This window comes from Pseudopipra pipra, chromosome 1, assembly GCF_036250125.1.
Source record: "Pseudopipra pipra isolate bDixPip1 chromosome 1, bDixPip1.hap1, whole genome shotgun sequence".
Classification (NCBI taxonomy): domain Eukaryota; kingdom Metazoa; phylum Chordata; class Aves; order Passeriformes; family Pipridae; genus Pseudopipra; species Pseudopipra pipra.
The window spans coordinates 120,416,672-120,440,104 of NC_087549.1; the positions used below are offsets into that span (position 1 = coordinate 120,416,672).

The 23,433-nt window shown below is 37.4% G+C and overlaps 1 protein-coding gene across 2 annotated transcripts in view; it reads right to left on the reverse strand.

Annotated features, from left to right (window-relative positions):
- CHN2 (chimerin 2) overlaps positions 1–23,433 on the reverse strand; it is a 162,279-nt gene that overhangs the window by 90,182 nt on the left and 48,664 nt on the right. Inside the window, exon 2 of one of the 2 annotated variants that reach the window (XM_064674105.1) lies at positions 3,654–3,692. In XM_064674105.1, the coding sequence (XP_064530175.1) occupies positions 3,654–3,692 (39 nt within the window). Of the gene's footprint in view, positions 1–252; positions 311–3,653; positions 3,693–23,433 lie in introns of those variants that run through there. The other variant, XM_064674114.1, reaches the window with a different exon arrangement.

Sequence of the window (23,433 nt, forward strand, 5' to 3'; positions counted from 1 at the left end):
ATCATAATCATGTCCGAATTTACAGTGTTAACAAAACTCTAATTTATTATTGAATTTTCACAGGAACATTTCTTTGAGATGTAAAGTAGCTGGTTAGAATATATCCTTCTCTCTTTTGTTCCTGCTACAGCATGAGTTTTCTCAGGGGATGAATAAGGGAAATTGTACAATATGTTTTAGGAAGAACTGTCTAATTCCAAAATCCAATCTGTCTAAGAAACAAAGGGCTGACATGCAAAAAATAACACTTACTCCTCTTCTGCCAGGAAAGAAGGGCTATCAGCAATTTCTTCATATTTTTTTTTCATTCTGCACTGTGTCAGGACCTCGAGCTTTCTCCTTTAACTCACCTATGATGAGTGTTCAGTGATGCTCCAGCAGAGAGGAAAAATTCCTATCATCGGTTTTATAAAGCAGCAAGGAAACATACTGCCTTCTTCTGAGAATATTTCGCAGAGTTCCTTAGTTTTACCTCCTCGGCCTCATCTCAGTCAGGCATTTATCCATGTGCCGAGCTTGAACAATATGAGCTGTCCTAATTTCTGCAGGATTACTCACATGCTTAATTAGGAACCTAAGTGCTTGGCTGAAACAAAGACTTAATTTCTAACAAAAATGAGTCTCGGACACTGTGCTTATTATTTGATGAAGGGCAGAAGGCACAGAAACTTCGTGAGGAGCTGAAGCATCGCATCAGCTGATGCTCTGGGCTTTGCCACACTGCTTCACACCAGCATACTGATCTTAAATAATGCAAATAGACATTGAAGTGGCATTGACACATGACTGACTTAGCACATGCCAATCTCAAGAGTGGTAAAAGGAGAAAAAGAGTGGTTTTATATCTCTTCAAAATTCAAGCACATATGTGCTGTAGCTGGAAACCAATGACTACCCAGTTTCAACAGTCAAACAAATTGCCTACTCATCCCATGAAGCAGGTAAGATCATTGTCTCTGCTCTAAGAGGACAGTGCAGCACTGGAGCAGGTTACCCACAAAGATGGCAGAGGCTCAATCCCTGAAGGTTTTCAGGACTGTTATGTAAAGTCGTGGCTGTTCTGCTCTAGACCTGACAACAGTCATGCTCTGAGCGGGAAGCTGGATTAACTCATCCCAGAAGCCCTTCCAACCCACATTCTATGATTCTTATCTTCCTTTCTTTACTAACTCAATGATAGTAAAAAGGCAAAATGCTATTTTGTATAATACGCCTAACACACAGCAGACTACACAAAGAAATCAGTTATCTGATATTTATTTGTTGATTTGCTACTCAGGTATAAATGCAATCAAACCCACTGCCTAGACCCTGCTGGCTGCTAGAAACTTTCTAGATTTTTTTTTCCAAGTCCCTTCCTGGTATTACAAAATTATTCTTGCCATTTCTTTTATTTTTTGTGTCCCAGGGCTATCAGGAAAAGTCTGAAAAACTTTGTAACCTGTGAAATTTATGTGAAATTCTAACAATTCTTCATAAGCAGATGAGGATCTTCTGATTAGAAGGGTTCATCTTCTCTGAATACAAACTTATGCATTATGTCAAAACAGTAAGGTTTCAATTCTGAAAACTGTTCCACTTTGATCAGCATTTGTCCATGGACACGTGCAATACTGTTTATTTGAATACTTGGCATAAACAGGAAAATCTGCCTTTGTTGAGAATCTAGAAGGACTGAACCCTTGATCATGGTCTCAATAAAAGGCAACATAGTGCACCTAAATTTATGCAGGACTTAAAACAGAAATCAAAACTGTATGCAAAGCATCTTACTATATGTTAGCAGACTTTAAAAGCTACTAGCTAAAATAAACCAAAACTAATTGTTAAATTGGCAGTAAACACAGAGTACTAAGCATGAAATTCTTACCCTAAGTTAAAATTGTGATGAGACAGGACAATGGATTGAATCACAAACGAACACTATTGCTAGACATAACCTCTATAATAATTAATTTACCAGATTAGGATTTTTCTAGCTGAGTAAAGAAGCATACATTACCTAACATGGCAAAGAAAAATGTGTATCTGTAGCTAAGCAGTCTCAGCAGTAAATTTTTGTAACCTTAAACTATTTTCTGCATTTCGGAGCTGTGTAACTTCTTCCAAGGTCATTCGTGCATGGAGTTCAGATGCTGAGGCCATGACTTTGTCATTACCACAATATTGACATCCTTCATGTAGCAGAAGAGGAAATATATTCATAGACTATGAATTAATTTTTTTTTTCTCTTTTTTTTTTTTTAAATTTAAAAAAAATGTTTTCTTGGACTATTTGTAAACTATCAGGTAAAAGTAACCAAACTTTTTCACTGCATGCAGTGATCTGTCTGCTGCATCATTAGGCCAACTAAGAGCAGGTAAGTAAAGGTATATGCTTGTTTCCTGACTTAACGGAAACTTCCTGCTAACAAGGAAACATCTGTCATTTCAAATACTGGTCTTGTCAGAGTCAGTGGGAGCTTTTTCACTGATTTTGAGTAAGCCAAGTTCCTCTTTTTAAAAAAAATCACTCAACTGTCTGCTTCTTTCTAAGTACTCAGCAAAGTATCCATGAATGGTCTAACAGATACACTCTTGCTGACTTTTTAGAAGGTTTCTCTTACACATTCGAAACATTACAATAACAACAACAAAGTCTCTAGAAAACAGTGTTCTAAAAAGCAATTTTTGTAATTTAATGGGATATTCAAATTTTGGTTGAAAAACTCTGAGTCCATTCTGGGGTAGAATGTCATTCTCGGGTAAAACAGAGGTGATGTCTTTGAAGTCAGCAAGGTAGTTTAATGTGCATATAAGTGAAGTTAGCAAGTTTATTCCAGTCTTTAAAATTATACATGTACATGCATGTAACTACTGTTATCCTTGTCTTTTTGTAGTTCCATTTTGGTAATGGCACTGTACTGAATTTGGAGTTGCCACAATAAAAGAGACACTTAGGATAGTTCTGTATCTGAAAACAAAAAAATAAAACAAGCCTCTATACCCAAAGCTACTTGCTTTTTATTAAAGTTCCAGTAAGGGTTTAAAATACAAAGATCAAATTTAAAGGCCATCTTTAACAAGGGATTTAAAAGCCAATATTTTGTCTTAGATCTGTGCTACTCTATTAGAAAATACATTTGGAACAAAGCAAGGGAGCATAAAATATGCACTTCTGCACCGCACACTATGTAAATGATTTTTCTAAAGGCAGACAGGAAGGTTCAAAGAACTGATAGTGCTGTCTCCAACTTCTAAACCATCACTTCAAAAATCAGCTTCTATTGCTAAGGATCAAAAAATATTATTATCTTAAAGTGATTTGGTGACCCATATAAAAAGACAAGTATACTCAAGCCTGACCTTTAGTAAACACATGAAGCATTAACCTCTACCTCTGAAATCCTTCCTGAAAATCTCAGCAGAGAAACCATGAAACCCAGGATTTCCACATTTGTAAGGCGACCCAGGGAGTCTGGTACACATAACCCTGCTGCTCTTGCTTCATGGAAATCCAAAAGGATTCAGGTTTCGCTGCTGTCCCATACATTAATTTCTACAAGCACTTAGTACATTTATGTCTTTCTTCTAAACAAAGACAGGGAAAAGACTTAACAGTGACTGACACCTCGGTAAGGTACTAAGATTATTCAAGTTTCTTGTATACTTACAGTATGATTTCCATATTGGAGGCTGGTATTCTTCAGCATCTAAAACAGAAACAAAAAGGAGGAAACAAATCAGTCAATTGGCCACCGAGTCAAACTGTCAGCATGTATTTTTCTGCTGAGAGACCTCTACTTGTCAGCAAAATTCACATTTCTTTCCCCAGAGAGATGCTGGCCTATTTACAGTACAGTTTCGTATGTGAGAGAAGAATATAAATTTCAAACACTTGTGAATCCAATGTGCTTTTCCAACTTACTCAAATGTAACAGAAATTAATTTTTTACTAATTTGCATATAGTTTCCTGACTCACTAGCATTTTTAAAATAATTAACTAGACTGGTAACTAATTAATTTTCTTTATTTGGGATGATAAACAGAGAAATCACTACTGGTTTTCAATCAGGCTCCTAACTCCACTAGTAAGATTTGGGAATGAGTATCAATGAACAAAACACATCTGAGCTAAAAAGACACCAAGCTCAGGCTGCACTACGATGCACAGATCTGATAGTTTCAATGAGATTCAATTACACTTCTTGAACCCACTGGAATATGCAATTGCCATATTTTCCAGAAATGGCATCAACAAAAATAATGAGAAAAATATAGAAAAAGGAAAGACTGCAAACCCTGTAATTATAAGCAGACAATTATTGCCATTATTGACTGAAGGGGCATGAAGAGTTGGTATCTTCTGTTAGCGCCCACTCCACAAGCAAGTTTACAGCTGGATTGTATGGTCCCACTCCACAGGGGGGTTGCCAGCCCTCTGCAAAAAAGCCATTTGCTGCAACCTCCAAAATCACAACAGAGACCAAGCTTGAGTGGTAGAAGTTAAGTTACCATACACCAGCACAGAGGGTGGGGCACCAGGTACTACTTTGGCTCTGAACTGTCATGTAGCCAAACACTTTGAAGAGTCATTTACAGAGGGTATGTCATTAACCTCCCAATCCTGTGCAAGCTAATTAAGGTGTTTGTTATTTACTGAACTTCTCCTTAAGTTATGCTAATATAATTCAATTATAGTTGCATAGCTCATGCTCCTTGTCTATTTACATACATACAACCACTTTAAATATAACCCTGCAAAAAGTTTGTTTACTGGGAATGTTAATCATTAACTGCCATCTGCCATTTTTAACTCTATTGTTTTAAAAGAGGATAAATCTAGCAATGATCACAGTTACTCCCTGGAATAATACCCTGCAGCAATTTGTAGATATATGGACTGGAAAACCCATTCGGTCTCAGTTTCAACTATATCCACCTCACAACTTTGGCAAAATTCAAAACGCTCCCAGACTGACGACAGAGTTATACTCTGCTGTGGCAATCCAAGAGTAATTAGCTTGCAAGTTCATTATGCAGAATATGTATTTTAAATTATATGAAGCTATTCATGAGACCACTGAAATTTATTCATACAAGAACTGAGTAATTTTTTCTCTTCTTACATTATAATAGTAATATATTACTCTTTTTTCCCTATACATCTGTTGCTTCACATACAGTTTACCATAATACCATAATATTGTGTATTAAGTTCCTCTGTCATAATTCTGCACCACTGCAAGAGAATTTCTGAATTTCCTTCTTCACTTATTATATTTTTCCAATAGGAAAAACATTGAGATAATGCAAATATCTTATTATCTATACTTGTGACTTCAGATAAGGAAATAACAGAGGGAGAAACAATGAGAAACCAGTGAATATCAGTTGTTGCTTTAGTCTTCCAAATTAATTAGAAAGTGCACAGTAAATTCAACAGTGAAAGCTGATCTACAAGTGGCTGTAAAGTGCTTCATTAGCTTGAGACAGACATGGTGAGGAAACACTGCAGCCTAGGTGGAGAGCAATCGTCCAGGAGATAAGTCATAAAACAAAACTCCCAATGATTGCATTTGATTTGTCATGGTTATGAATCTGTCAGCCCAGGAAGAGTGGAAAGAACCATTCCTCAATAGGTAAAATAATTCTTAAGGATTGTACACTCAGAGAAAACCCACAAGTCACTGGCTCCACATTCACCCTTACAAGGTACTGCAACACCTTCTGTGATCCCTTCAGCTGAAAGCACATCCCTAAATCACAGGGATGCCATAGAGGTCATAGTATTAACAGAGTTTATTGTCAAGCTATCATGCATTTGATGGCAACCATTTGTAGGGAAATAAAAACCAATTAGTTTAAATACATCCTGGAGACAAGGGCCACGGTTGAAGATCAGGGAGAGGTTTAATGGAACTCAGAAGGAAACCTCTTGCTCCCTTTGTGGAAGGAGGATCCTGGGCCCCTGTTTAGACACTCTCATCCTTGTATGATAAAGTCTTAGCACTCCCATCCTGGTTGACTAGATTAGACTGAACTTCAACCCTTCTTAAGTCAGAGGTCAAATGAGGCAACTCCTGCTTGAGCAGACTGGATTACTACTATTTGCCCTTTTTGAAAATTCTGTTCTGCTGGTTTTTATTAGTCCTTCTTACTACACATAGCTCATGCTCCTTGTCTATCACTAGACTTAATACAGCAGTTCTGGTTCACAGAAGTTGCCAATACTAGTTTGGGTGGTCAGTTGACACCTCAACTCACACACCTTCTACATTCAGTTCTGCACATGGTAATGGTCTCAGCAAGGACAACACACCTTGGTTTTGAGCCACTTAGCAAAAATGAATGAATCAATCAAACAATCAGATTTGGCACAAATGACAAATGCCCTGTGTTGATCTCTCATTAAATGATATTCCTAATATGAACTTTGATCATAATGCCTATCAGAACTGGGACTAGCAGCATTGGAAAAAGGATTCACTGAGGCGCTCTCAGATGATAAGACAGGGTCCCTTCTATTGTTGTTTTCTTGAAAGTTTCATATTTTCAACAGTGACTTCTTGTTTAGATTCAGAAACTGAAAGCCAGATAAGGTTGAAAGCAGTTATCACAGGAGAAACTCAGATCACAAGATGAGAATCAGTTCTGAAAAACTCAACAAAATGTCCCAGGGTCAGCTATGACACACCTTTCTGAGTCCCACTGTAAAAGAGAGACTTACTGTAAAAGAATTATAGAATGTCCAGATTAGGTATTTCTTTAAATTATTTTGAGTCTTATCAAAACAGTATCATAAATGACCTTGGCAAAACCAGAAAACCTGAGTATTCACTGGAAAGACTAGAACTGGAAATAAAGCACAAGAGACTTCCTCAAATAATATTACAGGCAATACTGTTAACTAAAAACTTTGAAACATACCAGTTGAGAAAGTTAATACTTATTAGACCTAAAAAAGTACTAGAAGTTATTGTATGCTAAACAGAAAGGGAAAAGGAATGCTGAATGCTGACTCTTGAGGAATATTACAGCTACCAGAAGGTTTCTCATAATGCATAATTGATATGAAAAGATACTGGAGAAAATTGTCAAACCAAAAATGATACTGTAGAATTGGGAAGTAAGGAAAAACAGGTTGGTTCTTCACTTCATTTCCTTTACTCTTCACAGAGTAGAGAGGATGAAAAGGATCTTAGGAATAAAATACTTTTATAAAGCTGATGGAGCCCTTGAAGCTGAGTAAGTGTAGAAAGACTACAGTAAAGGGACTACTGAAAAGTTGGCAAAGCTTTAAGCAGACAGATAAAAAGTAAAACTACATAAGATTTTTTTTTCAAAGAAACATGAAGACAGAATACAGTGTTACTGCCAATAATGGGCAGTACAGGGTTAATACATTACTCAGAGCCATTCTTAAGCAATTTCTGGGAAATGGGCTTACAGTAATTATATAGTAAGTAAAGTTATCCATGGACTTCAGCCCTTGTTCTTCACTGAGCCTGGCTCTGTACCAAAGTGACACCTTTCTGGATGTAGTTGTAAAAGACACTGGAATGACTGAGTTGCTTTTTACTGCTTCCTTGTACTTTCTGAAGATGATGATGTAATACTGACACATGTGCTTTTGTGCTACCAGCACTGGGACCGACTTAGCTAAAGCAGGTCCAATAAGAAACTGACTTAAGTTCAAACTCATTCTTCTGATTACCACCACTGGTAACTGCACTAGAAACAGGAAACTCTGTTTTACAGGGAAGACCACAAATTATGTCACCGAATCAAGTATTTCTGAGTGGCATTTCTGGTCATAAATAGAACAGTAACAAATATCCACAGTGCAGCTATATGCCGTGCCCAGTTCTAGATATGCTAAAAAGTACTAATGAATCCTATGACAGTAAAGAGTTATGCAGACAAGTAGCAGGACAGTTACCAAATGGGAACTGTCATCATTTGGTAATTTCTTTATAGTCACTATGAAAAAGGAGTAAAGATTTTCTTTTTTTGCCTTTTCCTTACTAAAGGATTATAAAAAAACATTTTGCAGTTCACCTTGGAAGAACTTTCTCAGACTAGATTTTCTGCCACCATTGTCTGAATTTTGGACTTCCTTTCCAGTAACAACTAATTTTAAAACTATGACCTGCATGTGCAAGGAAAGACCCTTGTGTGTGAAGAAGAGCCAATCTGGAAGCCACTGGCTTACTGGCAGTGTGCAGATAAATGATACACCGGATAAACAACTCTAGTTGCTAATTTTTTTTAATCTTCTTTGTTATTATAGGATCAAGACTAATAGTTATTAGTATTTTAATGCCCTTTGTATATTTCCCGTAAAGAGTTTTTTACACGTTTACCACGTACACTTTCATATTTATTGCTTTGTTTCCAAAACATTAAGTTAGCATATATTATTAAATACATTTTTCTTCTTTTTATATAGGTAATTATATATAGACCAATAACATAAAACTGTTGAGTAAAAGGCTCTGTGAAAGATAAACAGTGTTTGTACTCTTCCTGCACATATATTTTTTAATGTTTTTCTTCATACAGACAAGAATTATATTATTCAGTTGACTATAAAACAGATGGCCATTACAGAATCACAGAATGTTTCAGGTTGAAAGGTACCTGTGGAGGTCATGTGGTTCAACCCCCTTCTCAAGCAGGGCTACCTACAACCATGTTCAGACAGCTTCTGAGTATCTTTAAGGATGGAGACCCCACAACTTCCCTGGGCAACCTGTGCCAGTGTTCAGTCACCCTTACAGGGAAAAGGTGTTTCCTGATGTTCTGACAGAGCCTCCTGTGTTTCATGTTTGTGCCTACTGCCACTGGTAATGTCACTGGGCATCACTGAAAAGAGCTGACTTTGTCCTCCTGGCATCCTCCCTTCACATATTTATACATTTTAATAAGATTCCTCTTAGCCTTCTCTGCTCCAGGCTGAATAGTCCCAGCTCTCTCAGCCTTTCCTCATAGGAGAGATCCTCCAGTCTTTCATTGCCTTTGTGGCCCTTTGTAGGAATCTCTCCAGCATTTCCATATCTCTCTCATACTGAGAAACCCAGCACTGCACAGAGCACTCCAAATGTGGCCTCCCTGGTGCTGAGCAGAGGGGAACATTCACCTCTCCTTCGACCTGCTGGCAATCATTTTCCTAATGCAGCCCAGGATCCATTCAGCCTTCCTTAAGGGAAGGATACATTGCTGGCTCATTTTCAACTTCGTGTCCACCAGGACCCCCAGGACCTTTTCTGCCAAGCTGTTCTCTAGCTGGGTAGTCCTTGGCATACATTAGTGGATGGAGACTAAAGGGAAAGAGTAATAAGGGGCTGCTTTGGTAGAGTCGGTTCTTTCTTTGCATGTAAAACATCATTGTATTATTTAATTTCCACTCTGTGCTTAAAAATATCAATTATAGAAGCTCATTTTCATCCTGTCTGATCGCCTAATGGCTAGTCCTTTTCATTTATTTTTCCCTCTCACCAATTAATATACAGACATATACAACTATGTCACATTGCAGTCATTTTGCAACTATTTTAAATTAGCACTTTTTTCTATGTTTGATTGCAGTCATTTGGCATACACTTTGGGCATTATGATTACTTCTTTACATACAGTAACTGTCCTTGCAGGCACATCCGAGTACACTTTGAGAAAGAACATTCTTATTTTTTAAGTTGCAAATAATCGTATTTTCAAATGAGTCCTGCTTTTTAACTCCTGAAAAGTCACTGCTCCTTTGAAGAGCAAAATTAAGTCTATTGCAGTTAATAATTAGCAATGTAGCTGTTGAAACATTTCAGCATGTCAAAAACTCTGTTTAATGTTTCATTCAGAACACACAGTTGCCCATGGAGGAGCGAGCAATTTCCAGCTTTATCAATGAACTCTCTCATCATCAGTAAACGGACAGCTAAAGTATGGAATGAGACTTCAGTTCTTGTCTTAATGAGACACTTCAGCTTTCAGCGTAAGGCACAGAAATGATCAAATTGTTTACTTGCAACACAGTTTATAATTGGTGTATTAATTCAGATGATGGGAGCTTCCCCCTGCGCTGTTCTCTCTTAAAAAAAGAAATAAAAAAATCAATGATAGTGTGTAATTTAAATGTCAAAAAATGCTCACAAAAGGGGTGGAGTTCTCTCTTGCACAGCAATTAGACTGAGACAGTAAGCTTTTAATAACCACAATATAAATTGACAGCTATTTTGAATCTTTTCCTTTTGCCTACCACAAACTTGCTATTAGAAACCACTGCTGTAAAGGTAGCTCATTCAGCCCATTCTGCGAATCAGGGTCATTCCAAATTGTGCTCTCTCCTGCTTTTGCTTCAGATTTTAAAACAGTATCTTTCCACTAATAAACAGATGGTCAGTCTATGGTTAATTTTGTTTAATGCACATTTCTGTTTTACTAGAATCCAGATGAAAGATCATGCAAATAAGTAAATTTAGTAATTTAGAAGAGTTACCAAGTATCAAATAAAATATGACTGCGAAGTCAGTGAATTATTAGGGACCTACCCCAACAGATCACAGGAGATTTGAATTTTTGAATCCACAGCTAAATTTGTAGAACAAAACCTTAAGGAGCCACGTTCTGCAGTTAGTGAGTGGTTTTCAGTCAGCTATGACCACCAGATTGGAACAGTATCCCATTTAATTAAAAAATCTGCCTTTCTATTTTGCACATATTTAAAGTGAATTAAAAGTGATGAAACTATAATTTTAAATTTTGAAATTGAGAGAAGGAATAATCAAGGTTCTCAATAGTAATAGCAGAAATGTAAAAGGGAAAGGTATTTGTACCGTTCTAGTTTTAGAACTCTCTTTAGGAGACTAGTCTTTCTTAGGGCCCAAGAAATAGAATTAAAGAGGCTCTTCCAGAGTGCACATCCAGGAACCTGACAGGGAGCTAAGTAAGCTGATGAAAATATTCTCAATGCTTTAAATATTTCCTGGGAAATGTGTAAGATTTAAGAGTGCAGAAAGGTATTCACACTACCTAATCTTTGACAGGTAGGTCCTTTTTAATGGTGAATCACACTGAATTTATTTGCCCTTGGATGGCCTTTAAGAACCTCCATGCTTTAAGTGCTCTGAAATGTTTTTTTTCACAGAGCAACAATGAAGAATTTCCTTATGCAAGTCATTAAAGATTTGTGTCTAAAAACTAGAAAGACAATGAAAAAATATCACAAACTATGTCTTTCATCTTTCATTGTCAAAAAACCTGTTTAAGTTATTAGCTGCCATTAAATTTAATCTGGTCACTAAAAATTATACCCGAATGATTGTTACCATTCTCTATTTTAACCCTAAGGCCAATGTAACTAAAAACACAGTTATTTTCACATTTTCACATGTTTACTCTATAAACCAGAGGTATCTTGACATCATAATGGGATAATCAGGGCTCTGCTTGACTGAGAGACTGGACATTTTTTTGGTAGGAATAAACACATGACATAAGTTAAATCACTTCCCCTTATCAGACCTCCTATCTTACACATGTATACTTTAGCTTCTACCTAACGACCAGTTAGTTCCTGGCTAAAAATCAAACCCAGATAATCAGTTGGCATATCTGAGAATAGATTTGCTACCATAATTTTATCACTGTGCAGGATGTGGCAATGCATTTCCACTCATTTACTTACTGCATCCTAAAAAACACCCACCACCCCTCAACCCTCTAGCCCATGGTCCCTGGACTCAGCAAAGCAGTCTAGGCATTGTAGGAAAAAGCATATGACTGAAATAACCACAATAATACAAAAAATGGCATTAAAATGATCACCATGAAGTATTTCAATTAGAACATTTATGTTGAAGTATTGCCAGCACATTCCCTGTTCCAGAAATGCACTCATACATTGACATGATACCTGTTTATCTGTCAATTGAGCCAGCACATTCCCTGGAAACTTATTAAGATTTAGCAAAGTTCAAATCATTGCTTTTGGAAACTTTGTTATTTTTGACATGTGCCATTTTATCATCTCACTGAGCAAGGGCACAAGTGTTTGGCTATCCAAGGATATGAGATGGTCCTAGTCCTGCAGCTGACTATGGAGGTTGTTCATCAGCTTATCAGAAATCCTCTCAATCTTCCTCCTCTCGCCCCACACTTGCCCCTCCTTGGATACAGAAGTAAAAGTATTTCTAAAGACTGAAACTGCAGACTCAGAATGAAGTGGAAATCCAGTAATTTATCTCACATGGCAAACCCATGGGAATCAGAGAAGTTACACTGATAACTTACAAAAAAAATCACAGAATGTGTTGTACTTGGCAGACAAGCTACTCATATCCTAGGGACCTTACTGAACTCTGTGGCCTAAACACAAATTCAAGCTTCGGACATCAGAGATGAGAACTACCCTGTCATTCAGAGCATGCACGACGACCTGCAAAAGAATAAAAGTTGAGCAAATAGACTTTACTTTGGCTTCCTTTACAAGTCCTGTAGTATTGCTGCAGTATTTACAAGTCCTGTAGTATTGCTGCAGTATTTGCTTCTATATATTAAAACACGAAAAACAGGAAAAACACCACCCACTTGCAAAGCATATTTATCATTCCCACAGCTCTTGGATAAAATTCTGAATAATCAGGGCTCCTAGGATAAGAAGCAACTTGTCTACTTTGCCTACTACAAAAACATGACACTTGTAATTGCATTCTTTGCTGGACAGTTTTATCTAAGTGTGTTAACTACATTCAAGGCCAACTGAATTATTATTTCATGTGAAGTTAGTCTCTGAATCTTCAATTTATCTCTTCTAAAAAATGGTTTGGATTAATGTCAGCTGTTACTGAGACTTTTCAGGTATGTTGTACAAATGGGCCAACACTCCACAAGTCGGTTCTATTGTATCATCACCCACCATTGAACTGTTCTCCCAGTAGACCTGTTCCTGCACTATTTTAGACCTAAATATTAGAGAAATGTTTATTTTCTTAAAATTCAGTTCCATAATATGTTTGTGCTGACAAGAGTCTTTTGTCTCAGAAAGGTCTGTGTAACTACACTTTTCTCTCTGCAATCTTAGCCACAAAAGAATTACTACCAGTATTTAAAATTACTAGAAAAATATCATGGACTATTTCCCTTCAGAAGAATATGGTTTATGTATTGTTTCCTTACTTGGAAGGAATTTTAAGTGCCTTGTGGAAGTCTATAATTCTTCTAAGAGCTTTTTACTACAGCCTGGCACTTTTACAGTTGATAATGAGTTCTTACAGTATAATATATTTACAAAATACCTTGTATGAAACACTATAAAATTTAAAGTACATTTTGGTCTTCCACAAGTTTTATAAAACTAACTAGCAGGGCTGTGCAGAATATCCTGATGCTTGGGCACAGGTGACAATTTTTCTTTATAACTTGCAATGTTGACAGCATTTTCCCTAGAGAAACACTGGCTAATGGCATGTCATATGAAGCCAACCTCATGTCTCTCTAACATTTTCGTCATCAAATTAAAACAATTCCAAACCAGTGCTCATAGGTACGAGTACCTCCAGGGGCATTGAGCGAGAGGACAGAATTTAGCCATCCCTAATGTATAAAGGAAAGTGCAACTGCAGCCTGGCTACTATCCCAGTTTGCTACTTTGCAAATTTTAAATATGCATCTAACACAAGAATACTGTATTTATGTGTTTTAAAATACATTAAGTTTCTTTACATGCCATAAGCAAAACAAATACAGTGAAAGCAGTAATTCCCATTTAAAAATGGATTTTGTTTCTGTGTAATGAGAGATAGGCTGTTTTTTTTACATAAATAAATTACAAAGGAAGGAGAAAGCATATTTTTTCTCAGTAACTTTTCTGGAATTGTTCTTCACCCTTGCAGAAATAACAAAGAAATAACATTTGTTCTTTGCCCCACTTATCTTTCAGAAAGACTCAGAAGACAGTCATGCTAGTTCTTAAAAGCACATCCATCACATCTTTAGCCATAAAATCAGCCACTAAGAAAAATACCCTCTTCTTTCCTGTTATTTTTAAAGATACACCCAAGTGCTGCAATTTCGAGCAAACCCTCTAATTCATCCCACTGAACCACTTTGTGTAGGGACAATTAATTATTAATAAGGTTATGATTTTGGCACAAAAATATTTAACATATTTCATGGCAGAGGCACAGGGAAAAGAAGCAATAGTCATCAGAAGTTTTGCAAATGTATTTGCTGTAATCTTCCAGCAGCTAAATAATAAACAATACTCAGTACGATACCATTAAGCAAGTACACCTTCTGCTGTGATTTATATTCTGAATGGTAAAGTTTACACATCAGATATCCTCATTTTTTTTGTGGGCCAAAATCAGCAGCTGATCTATATGATCCAGCAGAGCTTTAAACAGCGAGTCAGAATTCTTTAAATGCCATAACATAACCACAGCCTTGATGATGAAACCTGGCTAAATGCAAGGCAGAATTACAGGAGCTGTTTCATCCCTGTGTCGAAGCTCCCAGGTCTCATATGGAGGTACCAGTACTCTGGCAGATCAATACTATCAACACAAAAAAGATGTTTTCCATCAATTGCTTCCCAGGAATGAAATCAAGGAGAGCTTTGTTCTTCTGATAACATACCAATCTTCATCTAACAAAACAAGGTTCACGTTTAAGTATTTTGTTACTCCCAAAGGACAAGCATGTGTCTACATGCTCAGAGACTCAAAACTGACTAATGTTGCTTTGGAGCACAGAGAGGGGAGAACAAAACAAATTCAAGCCTTTCCTTTGGAAAGATCTGGCAAATCTCCAAAGTAAAATGATGCAATTTTTTTAAGCTAAGGGGAAGGGTTGGTGCCGAACAAGAATTGCAAGTCTTAGTAGCAATCACTATACTGCAGTTCTGCTCTCATCCTGAGAGATGGGAAAGCTGGGTAAAAATATGATCTAATTCACTCATGTCCAACATCACCACAGCTCGGATGGGTATTTCAACTTGTAAAGACACCAATCCATGTGTAACCTTTTTTAAAAAAAGAGGTTTTTCCTGTTTTTCCTATATGTTTGTTTTATCATACAGGAAAGCCTGTCAGAGCTTGTCAGATCATCCTAGTAGCAAAACCTCCAAACATATAGATTTCCTTGAGAATCCAGAGGCTGAGGTTGCTATTTGTCTGTGGGTTTATTGGCAACATCAAAGGTTTGTAGCTAATGACTGAGACGGTGTGCTGCCCTACAACCCACCCCAAATGAAACTGAGGTTTTGCCAGGTTTTTGCTTCATTTCCTCAATATTATTTAATGCTCACAGAGAGAAAGTGAACAACTGTGTCAGCTTTGTGCACCAGAAACTATAAAAATATTCAACAGCTATAAAATATGGATTTATTTTAAACTTTTATTTCTAGTTTTTGTTATTTTCAAGGATAGTTAAAGGTAAACCAGTCTGAGAGAGTAAATATGCCTGCTTATGATAGCAGAAAATAGACCTGAATATTAAAAAGAAACACATCTCAAGAGGCAAGGGCAGTGCGACTTAAATCCAATTTGCAAGATAAAAGCTAACCAGACCACTTACTATTGCCATCTGATAGCATTCAATATTGCTTGAAATTCATTAATAGGCGAGGTAACATAAGTACAGTGTATGTATACAAAATTAATTCTATTAATTTCTACATTAGAAAAATCTAATGTAAGAGGATCAGAATAATTATAAGGCAGTCTTACCAATCTGTGGAAAAGGCATAGCAAAACCAGTCTAAACCTCAGAAGAATAATTATCTCATGAGACTCCCACCTCCTGGGAGTGCCCATTATTGTGCTAGGAGAACATAAAACTGACAGCTATTCAGAAAGACCTCCAGAGCAATTTCAGCTTAGCTCTACTGCTTATCTTACCTTGTCATCTTTTTAAGATATCTGCAAGCTTCCAGCTAACTTACCAATATTGTATTTTATTTTTACAAGCGAGCAATAAATGCTTCTTTTACAGCATATACTTTGCTTAACAGTCCAAATGCTGGAAAAATGCTCCTGCATCTTAAATAAAAGGTCATTCAAATTTAAACAGTTTTATAGAGTAATAATATTTCATTTAGATCTACCTACTAACTGCTGATTGCTTAGTCAGATTAGGTGGAACTCTAAATGAGAGAGAAGCAAAGCATTTTATTATCATTAAATATTCCCTCTATGGCAGCATTTGGAACCCAAAATTAGGTTTGGTGTTACATCCAACTGCTAACCAGTACAGTTTAAAAATAAAACACAGCAGTTGCTGACCTAAAAGTGCTTGTGATTATAGTGTGTGGCAAGCATCCAACAGATAAAAGGAAAAGAGATGAAAAAGGAATAGGACAACAGGACTGCTATCCATGCCAGAATCATAAGTACCAGTCCCAGCATCCTCTCCTAACTATTAAGAGAACAGTCTCATCTGAATGCAATGAAAAGATTACTAGAAAACAGAAGAAGATGGTCTTAAAAAAATAAATTAAGCAGCACAGAACATCACATAAATACACTAGGGATAACTTCGGATAAGCTGATTTATTGTTATATGAGGGAGGTTTGCTTACAAATGTTAAGAAACATGGTGGAGATTTAGTTCCTTCTGAGAGCATGAGAAAAACCAACCTCAATACATCTATGTTACATTTTTATTGAAGCGACACATCACATAAATAATAAAATTATTCTGGATCAAGGTTTTATAATAATTTATTTCTATTGAAGACTGAATTATTCCAAAACAAACTGCAGCTCACCCTGGGCATATCCTTCCCTGCTTAAGGTGCATCAGAGAACAGCAGCTGACTTCATTGTATTTTTAAAATATGCCTATAGCCTACTGCTCAACAGTTGGATTTCAGTGCATTGTTTTATCTGATGCCAGTCAATTTACTTACACTGCTGCTGTGCAAAGTCTGGTCTAGAGTCCCCAAAGAGTAAACACATAAATGCTTCTTTTCTGACCCTAATTTATTGTCTAGAGGAACTACATTTCCTTCCAGTTTCTCACTCATTAGGGTCCAAAACTCATTCCCTGATGAAATGAGAGGCCAGATTTGAGAGCAGTCATGTATATCTGATGAGGTCCAGGAGGCACCCAGTTGGTGCCATTAGACAGTGAAATTCAGGAGAACGCCAAGTTCTGCTGCAGGCAATTTAGGATGACATAACCCTTGGATAAAAGGAGATGTGAAATGTGAGCTTCCATCTAACAACCCCAAAGTACTAGAAGAATATTAACATGAGGTGCTGCTTCATGATCATTAGCTGCAAATCACACCTCCCCAAGAAACGCTTTGCAGGCACTTTTAATACAGCAGGAGAGCCTTGTACAAATGCTAGTCTCAAAGTACTCACTCGAAAATGCTTCAGTGTTTTTATAACAATGAAAGAAACAACTGATTAGGTGTCAAAATGATCTGATGCCATCTCTGAAGAAAGGCTTTGCAGCTCTTATGATTTCTCTTAAAGCAGATTCAACTTTAAGTTGCAATGTCCTTCACAGTACAGGTGCCTTTTGTATCAGTTCCAATCAGGATTTCAGAGCTGTGCCCTGTGTGCTCCTGCTGGTGTACAGAAGCATTAACCTAGCAGGCATACTATTTTTTGCATATTGCAGATTGGTGCATTACATTCCTGCACTACTTATTCTGCATCTAAAGTATTATCTTAATTGTCTTCTAAACAATAAGTGACAAATACTTGCATGTTTTAATTAAAAAGTACCACAAAATATGTATTAACTTTAAATTTATCAAGAAGTGAATTTAATTAGGATTAAAGTAGTATAATTGGTACTAAAGAACCATCTCCTAGAATAAAAAAAAATAATGCAGCCTATGACTGAGACCCACATGGTATTTCAACTCAATAAAAATTTTTATATCAGAAATTGCCAAACTTTGATTTATAAAACTTACAACTTCTCCATTGATTTCAGTAGGGTGAGAGTGATTTATTTTAGCCAAAGAGCTGTCCAGAGTTATATATTGTAAGGACCGAAACTCGGCTGTCAGCAGGAAGGAGTCTGATGGGATTGAGTAGCAGGCCTTGGGCAACAGGGGCTGAGAGAAATCCCATCACCTGAGGACCAGACCTTCATCACAAGACCTGTTAATACTTAACTATGTTGATTGTCCTGTCTCCTTCAGTAAGATATGGAAAGACTTTGTGAGGATGTTGTCAGACTGTGTAGAAACCCCTTTGTTCTCTTCCCCCCATGTGGTCCTAGCTAAGAGAAAATATTAACCACTTGTGCAACTGTAGCAGGAAATTGTGTACTCCTCTAGTTAGCATAATCCATCCCCTAGTTAGCATAACCCATCCTCCTCATTAACATGTCCTGCCCCCAAGACCCTTAAATTGCGAGATGCGTGTTCAATAAATATTCCAGTGTCTACCCCCCAAATTGGGATCGATTAGTTATTGACCTCTGCAATATATAAGAATTGTGAGCTCAGAAATCCCAGTGGTTATAACTGTAGATGGTTCTCAGGCTCTTCTCAGTAAGCTCAGTACCAGTGACTGCAACATATCCTACTTCATTCTGAAGTATCAGGAACTTATATTTATCAATTATAATAATTTTATTCATGCACTATATACTAGCTAGAGCTTGCCATTCTCTCATTTATCCCTTACAGTCCAAAATTCTTGCCACTGAAAGGGCAGTTGACTTAGCACCCATGTCCAGATCTACAGAAGTCCTCTCCTATGACTGAATTTGCACGAACCACTAAAGCAGTGAAGATTAAAATGGCATATGGAACTACAGAAGTATATTTGTTGAACTATACACTGGATGAATAGAGATTCTGCTGATCACTGAAAAGTATCTACCCTGATGAAAAAGAAAAGACCCTATTGAAAACCTCTCTGAAAGCTAAGCTAAAAACCTACCAAAATCCCAAAATAGAAACAGCATCAAACACTTTTTAAATTCATATCTGTTTTAAGTCCAATTCCTTCATCCTTAAATATTGTGAAGATAACTTGATTTTAGAACTGAAAGCTGAATCTTCACCTATAATCAAAGTAAAACATAGCAGTTCTGACCAAACCCCAATACTGTACAAACAGATTAAAAAATGGATGAATTCCAGTGACTACATTCTAATACAGATAAAAAAGTTTATCAAAGTCCAAATTTTTTTTTCTGAATATCTCTTGATCCTTATGGCTTCAGTGGATTTTTCATAATTCCCTTTCTGCACTGACTTCCTAAATAAATTTTGTGGGTTTACCAATTTTTTATTCAGAGTTTCATGGGTCCAGCTAGACAAAAGAGAAACCAGTGACACAGCTCAGGGACATAACAGGAGGGAACACCCTGATATCTAGAAATTATAAAGAATGGACTTGCAATTAAAGGATAGTACTGAATCTTCAGACTTGGAGTTTAATTTCTAACTTCCAAATGGTCTGTGTTATGTTCCATCCCTATAAGAGAGAGAAAAAACACCTCTCTGAGCTTGCCTGGGGATGGAGCCACCAAGCCTTGTGCAGTGGCAGAATTCCTGTTCAAATATGGCCTTTTGACATCATCATAAAATGAGCCACAAATACATCTGCTGCCTCAAAAAACAGGGCACATTTCAAAAACATGCAGCTCTCTACAGTGGTAGAGTAGAAAGAGAGGAAGACTAAAGTAAACAATCCAATCTTCAATGCGAAGTTCAGTGGATTGAATGTTTCTGACAAAAACAGCCCAGTTGTGCTGCAGTGCTCCAACTAGGGAACAGAAATCCATGGTAGCTGGTGAGAGCATCACTGAAGAGGGGTACAGGGAAGGAAACTGCTGTTGCATCATGAGTCAAAATGTATCACATTTCCAAACAGAGATCTCCATAGCAGACAGCAAAGCTGAATTCCCTCCCTCCACTCTGGTTTTATCTGCAACTCCACCCCACCATGGTAGAGGAAGTAAGAAGTTGTAGGGTGTGGATGTGAAAGGAAATCAAGAAGCTGGGATAGAACTAATTTTCTTCCTTAGTAGCTTGTACAGTGCTGTGTTTTGGACTTAGGATGAGAATAATGCTGATAACACACTGATGTTTTAGTTGTTGCTACATAGTGTTTAGTCCAAGTCAAAGACTGTCAAAGTGTCTCATGCTCTGTGAGTGAGGAGATGCACAAGCCAGGAGGGAACAGAGCCAGAACAGTTGACACGAACTGGCCAAAGGGATGTTCCATGCCACAGAGCATCATGCTCAGTATATAAACTGGGGGGAACTGGCCAGGAGCTGCCAGTGACTGGCAGCACATCCCAAAAAGCAAGGCTCCACACCTGCCCAAAGTACAGCAGGAGGATGAGCAGGAGAGAAGGAAAGTGGTTAAGAAAACCACCTGCCTTGATTCCCTGCCCTCACTGTGGTCCTGTGAGAGATGCTTGGCTGTGTGGGCTGGCAGTGCACCAGCACCGCACGATGCAGAAGAATCTGCTGGATCATGCCTGCATCTACCAGCTACCCTCTAACCAAGTGCTTTAATGTGGTTTCTGCTCTCTCACACTACTTGTTCTGGACAAAAAGAGCAGGTCAGGTCAGACAAACTTGCTGCTGAATGTTTATCTTGGCGGCTCTTTATTTCTTCATTTATCTTTAGAAGTTTGGGGGCTTGGTGGGCACCACTGCCTCTTGGCTTCATCCCAAAAGTGCTTCTACATGCTGGACTAGTCTCATCTCACCACCTCCTTCTGAGGGCCTTCAGTTCTGACCACTGAGGTGAGTATTTTCAGCCAGCAGCTTCACTACATCAAACACTTATCACTGTGAGCGTTCTTTTCATTAGCCAAACATTTCTCTATACTCTTTTAAGCCAAAACCACACTTCTACTTAATAGAACAGCAATTAACTTGAAATACTTGGCTTTTTACTGCAATGCATCACTCTTTCACAGTCTGATATGCTAATAAAAATTGTATGCTTACATAATGTATAAAATATCATCTCTCATTTTAAACTAACCCAAAATTTATTGGCTCCAACAGTGCAATAATGATCTACCCAATGAATATTAATGTAATAACTTAGGTAGCAGAGTCTTATGCCATAAGGAAACTAAATCAGAGTGGAGCAGGTCATATAATGCACTGAAGAAAATCTCAGTTTTTCTGTTTCAATTGAATTTCAATTCTACTCAAACCCTAATGTAGCTCCAGACTAAAGAGTAAACTTTACATGATAAGGTATTTTTTGCTACCTGGCATCTCTCATACCCCATAAAATGTTTCATTAACCCCCCAGTAAACAAATTAATTGGCAATCTTGCAAACAACAATCCCAAGTTCTTTTATTTCTTCCAAGGCATCATTAGCAATTATAGGATGCTGGCAGGACAAATTACTCTCTCACTTATATCTCTACAACCCACCTCTCTCCTGCTTGTGCTCTTAATCCTTACCCACTTCCACTGAAAATGCAAATCTTTACAATTATGACTGTAGGGATAATGGTACAACATTACTGCAGTAAAAATGCCCATTTACCTCAATGGTGCTTAAACTCCAAGCCTTGCACTGGCATGGATAAACATAAATTAACTTCGATGTTTAAATGCTTAAGCTACTATTGAGTAACCACTACCCAAAACCAACCCAGCAAACAGCACTGCTAAACTCCTTAGGGAGCTACACCCATCCATTTCATCTAAAAAAGGAAGCTGATGCAATGCAAGATGACATGAGAAAGTGATGATTGATTTAGTTCCTCATGAATAACAAAGTACTCCCCAACTCCATGAAGAAGCAGAGAAGTGCAGGAAGTAACAGAAATACTGAGACAAAACGAAAAAATAAAAAAGAAAACCCTAAGTATGACGGGACAGACAGAACTATCCAGGAAAAAAGTCTCAAATGTTTGTATAGTTCAGGTGTCTTTTCTTTCAAGTCATGTACTTTTTTTATCTCTTCAAACTGGACAAGGACATATTTACCTTACCCACTTCTAAAAGTTATTGTTATATACCCCCTTCCAACTCTATTCATTATTCATTTATGGATTTGGAATTTCATCTTGCAAACAAGCTGTTATTGAAAATCTTTGGAGAAGTGTCTCTTGTGACCTTTGAGATGTCTTCTTAAAAGAAACATAATTTTGAAACACAATTATGCAGCAGACCTTGCACACTGATGTCTCATTGAGTAAACTTAATGAAGGTCAAAGTCAACTGCTATTTTGTTACTGTCTGGTACCAGAAACTAACCCAGGAATAAGCCATTTCAGCTTAAATAAGAAATAAAATCAGTGAAATCGTGGATATTTTTGCTGCCATTAATGTGTTACAAAACAAACACATGCACCAAAAGTTTGACATGAAAAGCTTTCTCAACATTATTTATCCATCCTACTGACAAATTCTAGTTACTAATAAAACGTACTAGAAAACACATTCCCTTGAACTAAATATGTGTAAGACAAAGTTAAAAATATCAAGACATAAAGGTCATGAAAACAAACAAGTGGCAATACCAAGGGAAGACAAAATGCTCATCTCACCCAACATTTCCAAAGAATTTGAGAGCATGACAACCAAGCTGAAGGAGGTTCCTGCCCACATGACAGCATGACAGCTACATCACTCACTCTGAAGTGCTTTGGACATAAACAATCCCATGGCATACATCAGTACCAATACAGAAAATCCACGGGAAAAGTTTTATGTATGCATTACCTTATTTTAACTTTAAAATACGGATTGTAACCAGTACCATTATTTGGTCTCTGAAGTAAAAAATACGCAAACTGTAGACAGGTTCACTTCCTATATTTCAATTTTATGACACTTTAACTGCACTGCACATGAAACCAGTAACGCTGTAGTGTAATCGTAAAAGTATTATGTTGAACCAGAGCAATTCCTCTGAACAACATGGCCATTTACACCAGTATCCTAATATAATACATATTTATAATAGAGTGCCTGCTGAGATAAATTAGGCATACTGCAAATAGCCATCAGGGATATGGAAAGTAATAGTTTCTCATGACCTATTACATGTGTACAAAAGCAAGTGACTGAAATGATGTAAATATTAAGATGGTATCTTTAGCAGGCACTCCTCTGCCCTGGAGGGAGAGCGACGGGAACACTGTCTGTGCACTTACAGCTTCCTTGTGCTTTAATGAACACCCAAGCTGCAGACAAACATCCTCTCCAAGAAGCATTTCTGCTGGTTTAAAAGGCAACAGAGAAGGAGTATAAACACATTGCTCAGTCACTAGGGGTTAACATCAGGAAGGTCAAAGGCCAGCTACAGCTGCATTAGCCAGCTAGGCAAAGGGAAACAAGAAGGGCTTCCGCAAGGAACGCCAGAGGCAAAAGGAAGTTCAGGGAAAATGGAGGCCCAGAGATGAATGGAACAGAAAAGCAATATGGAAAAGCTTGCTTCCAGACCACTGCATGGACTTCTACAGTTCAGGAAAGTTTAGGCAGGGAAGTAATCG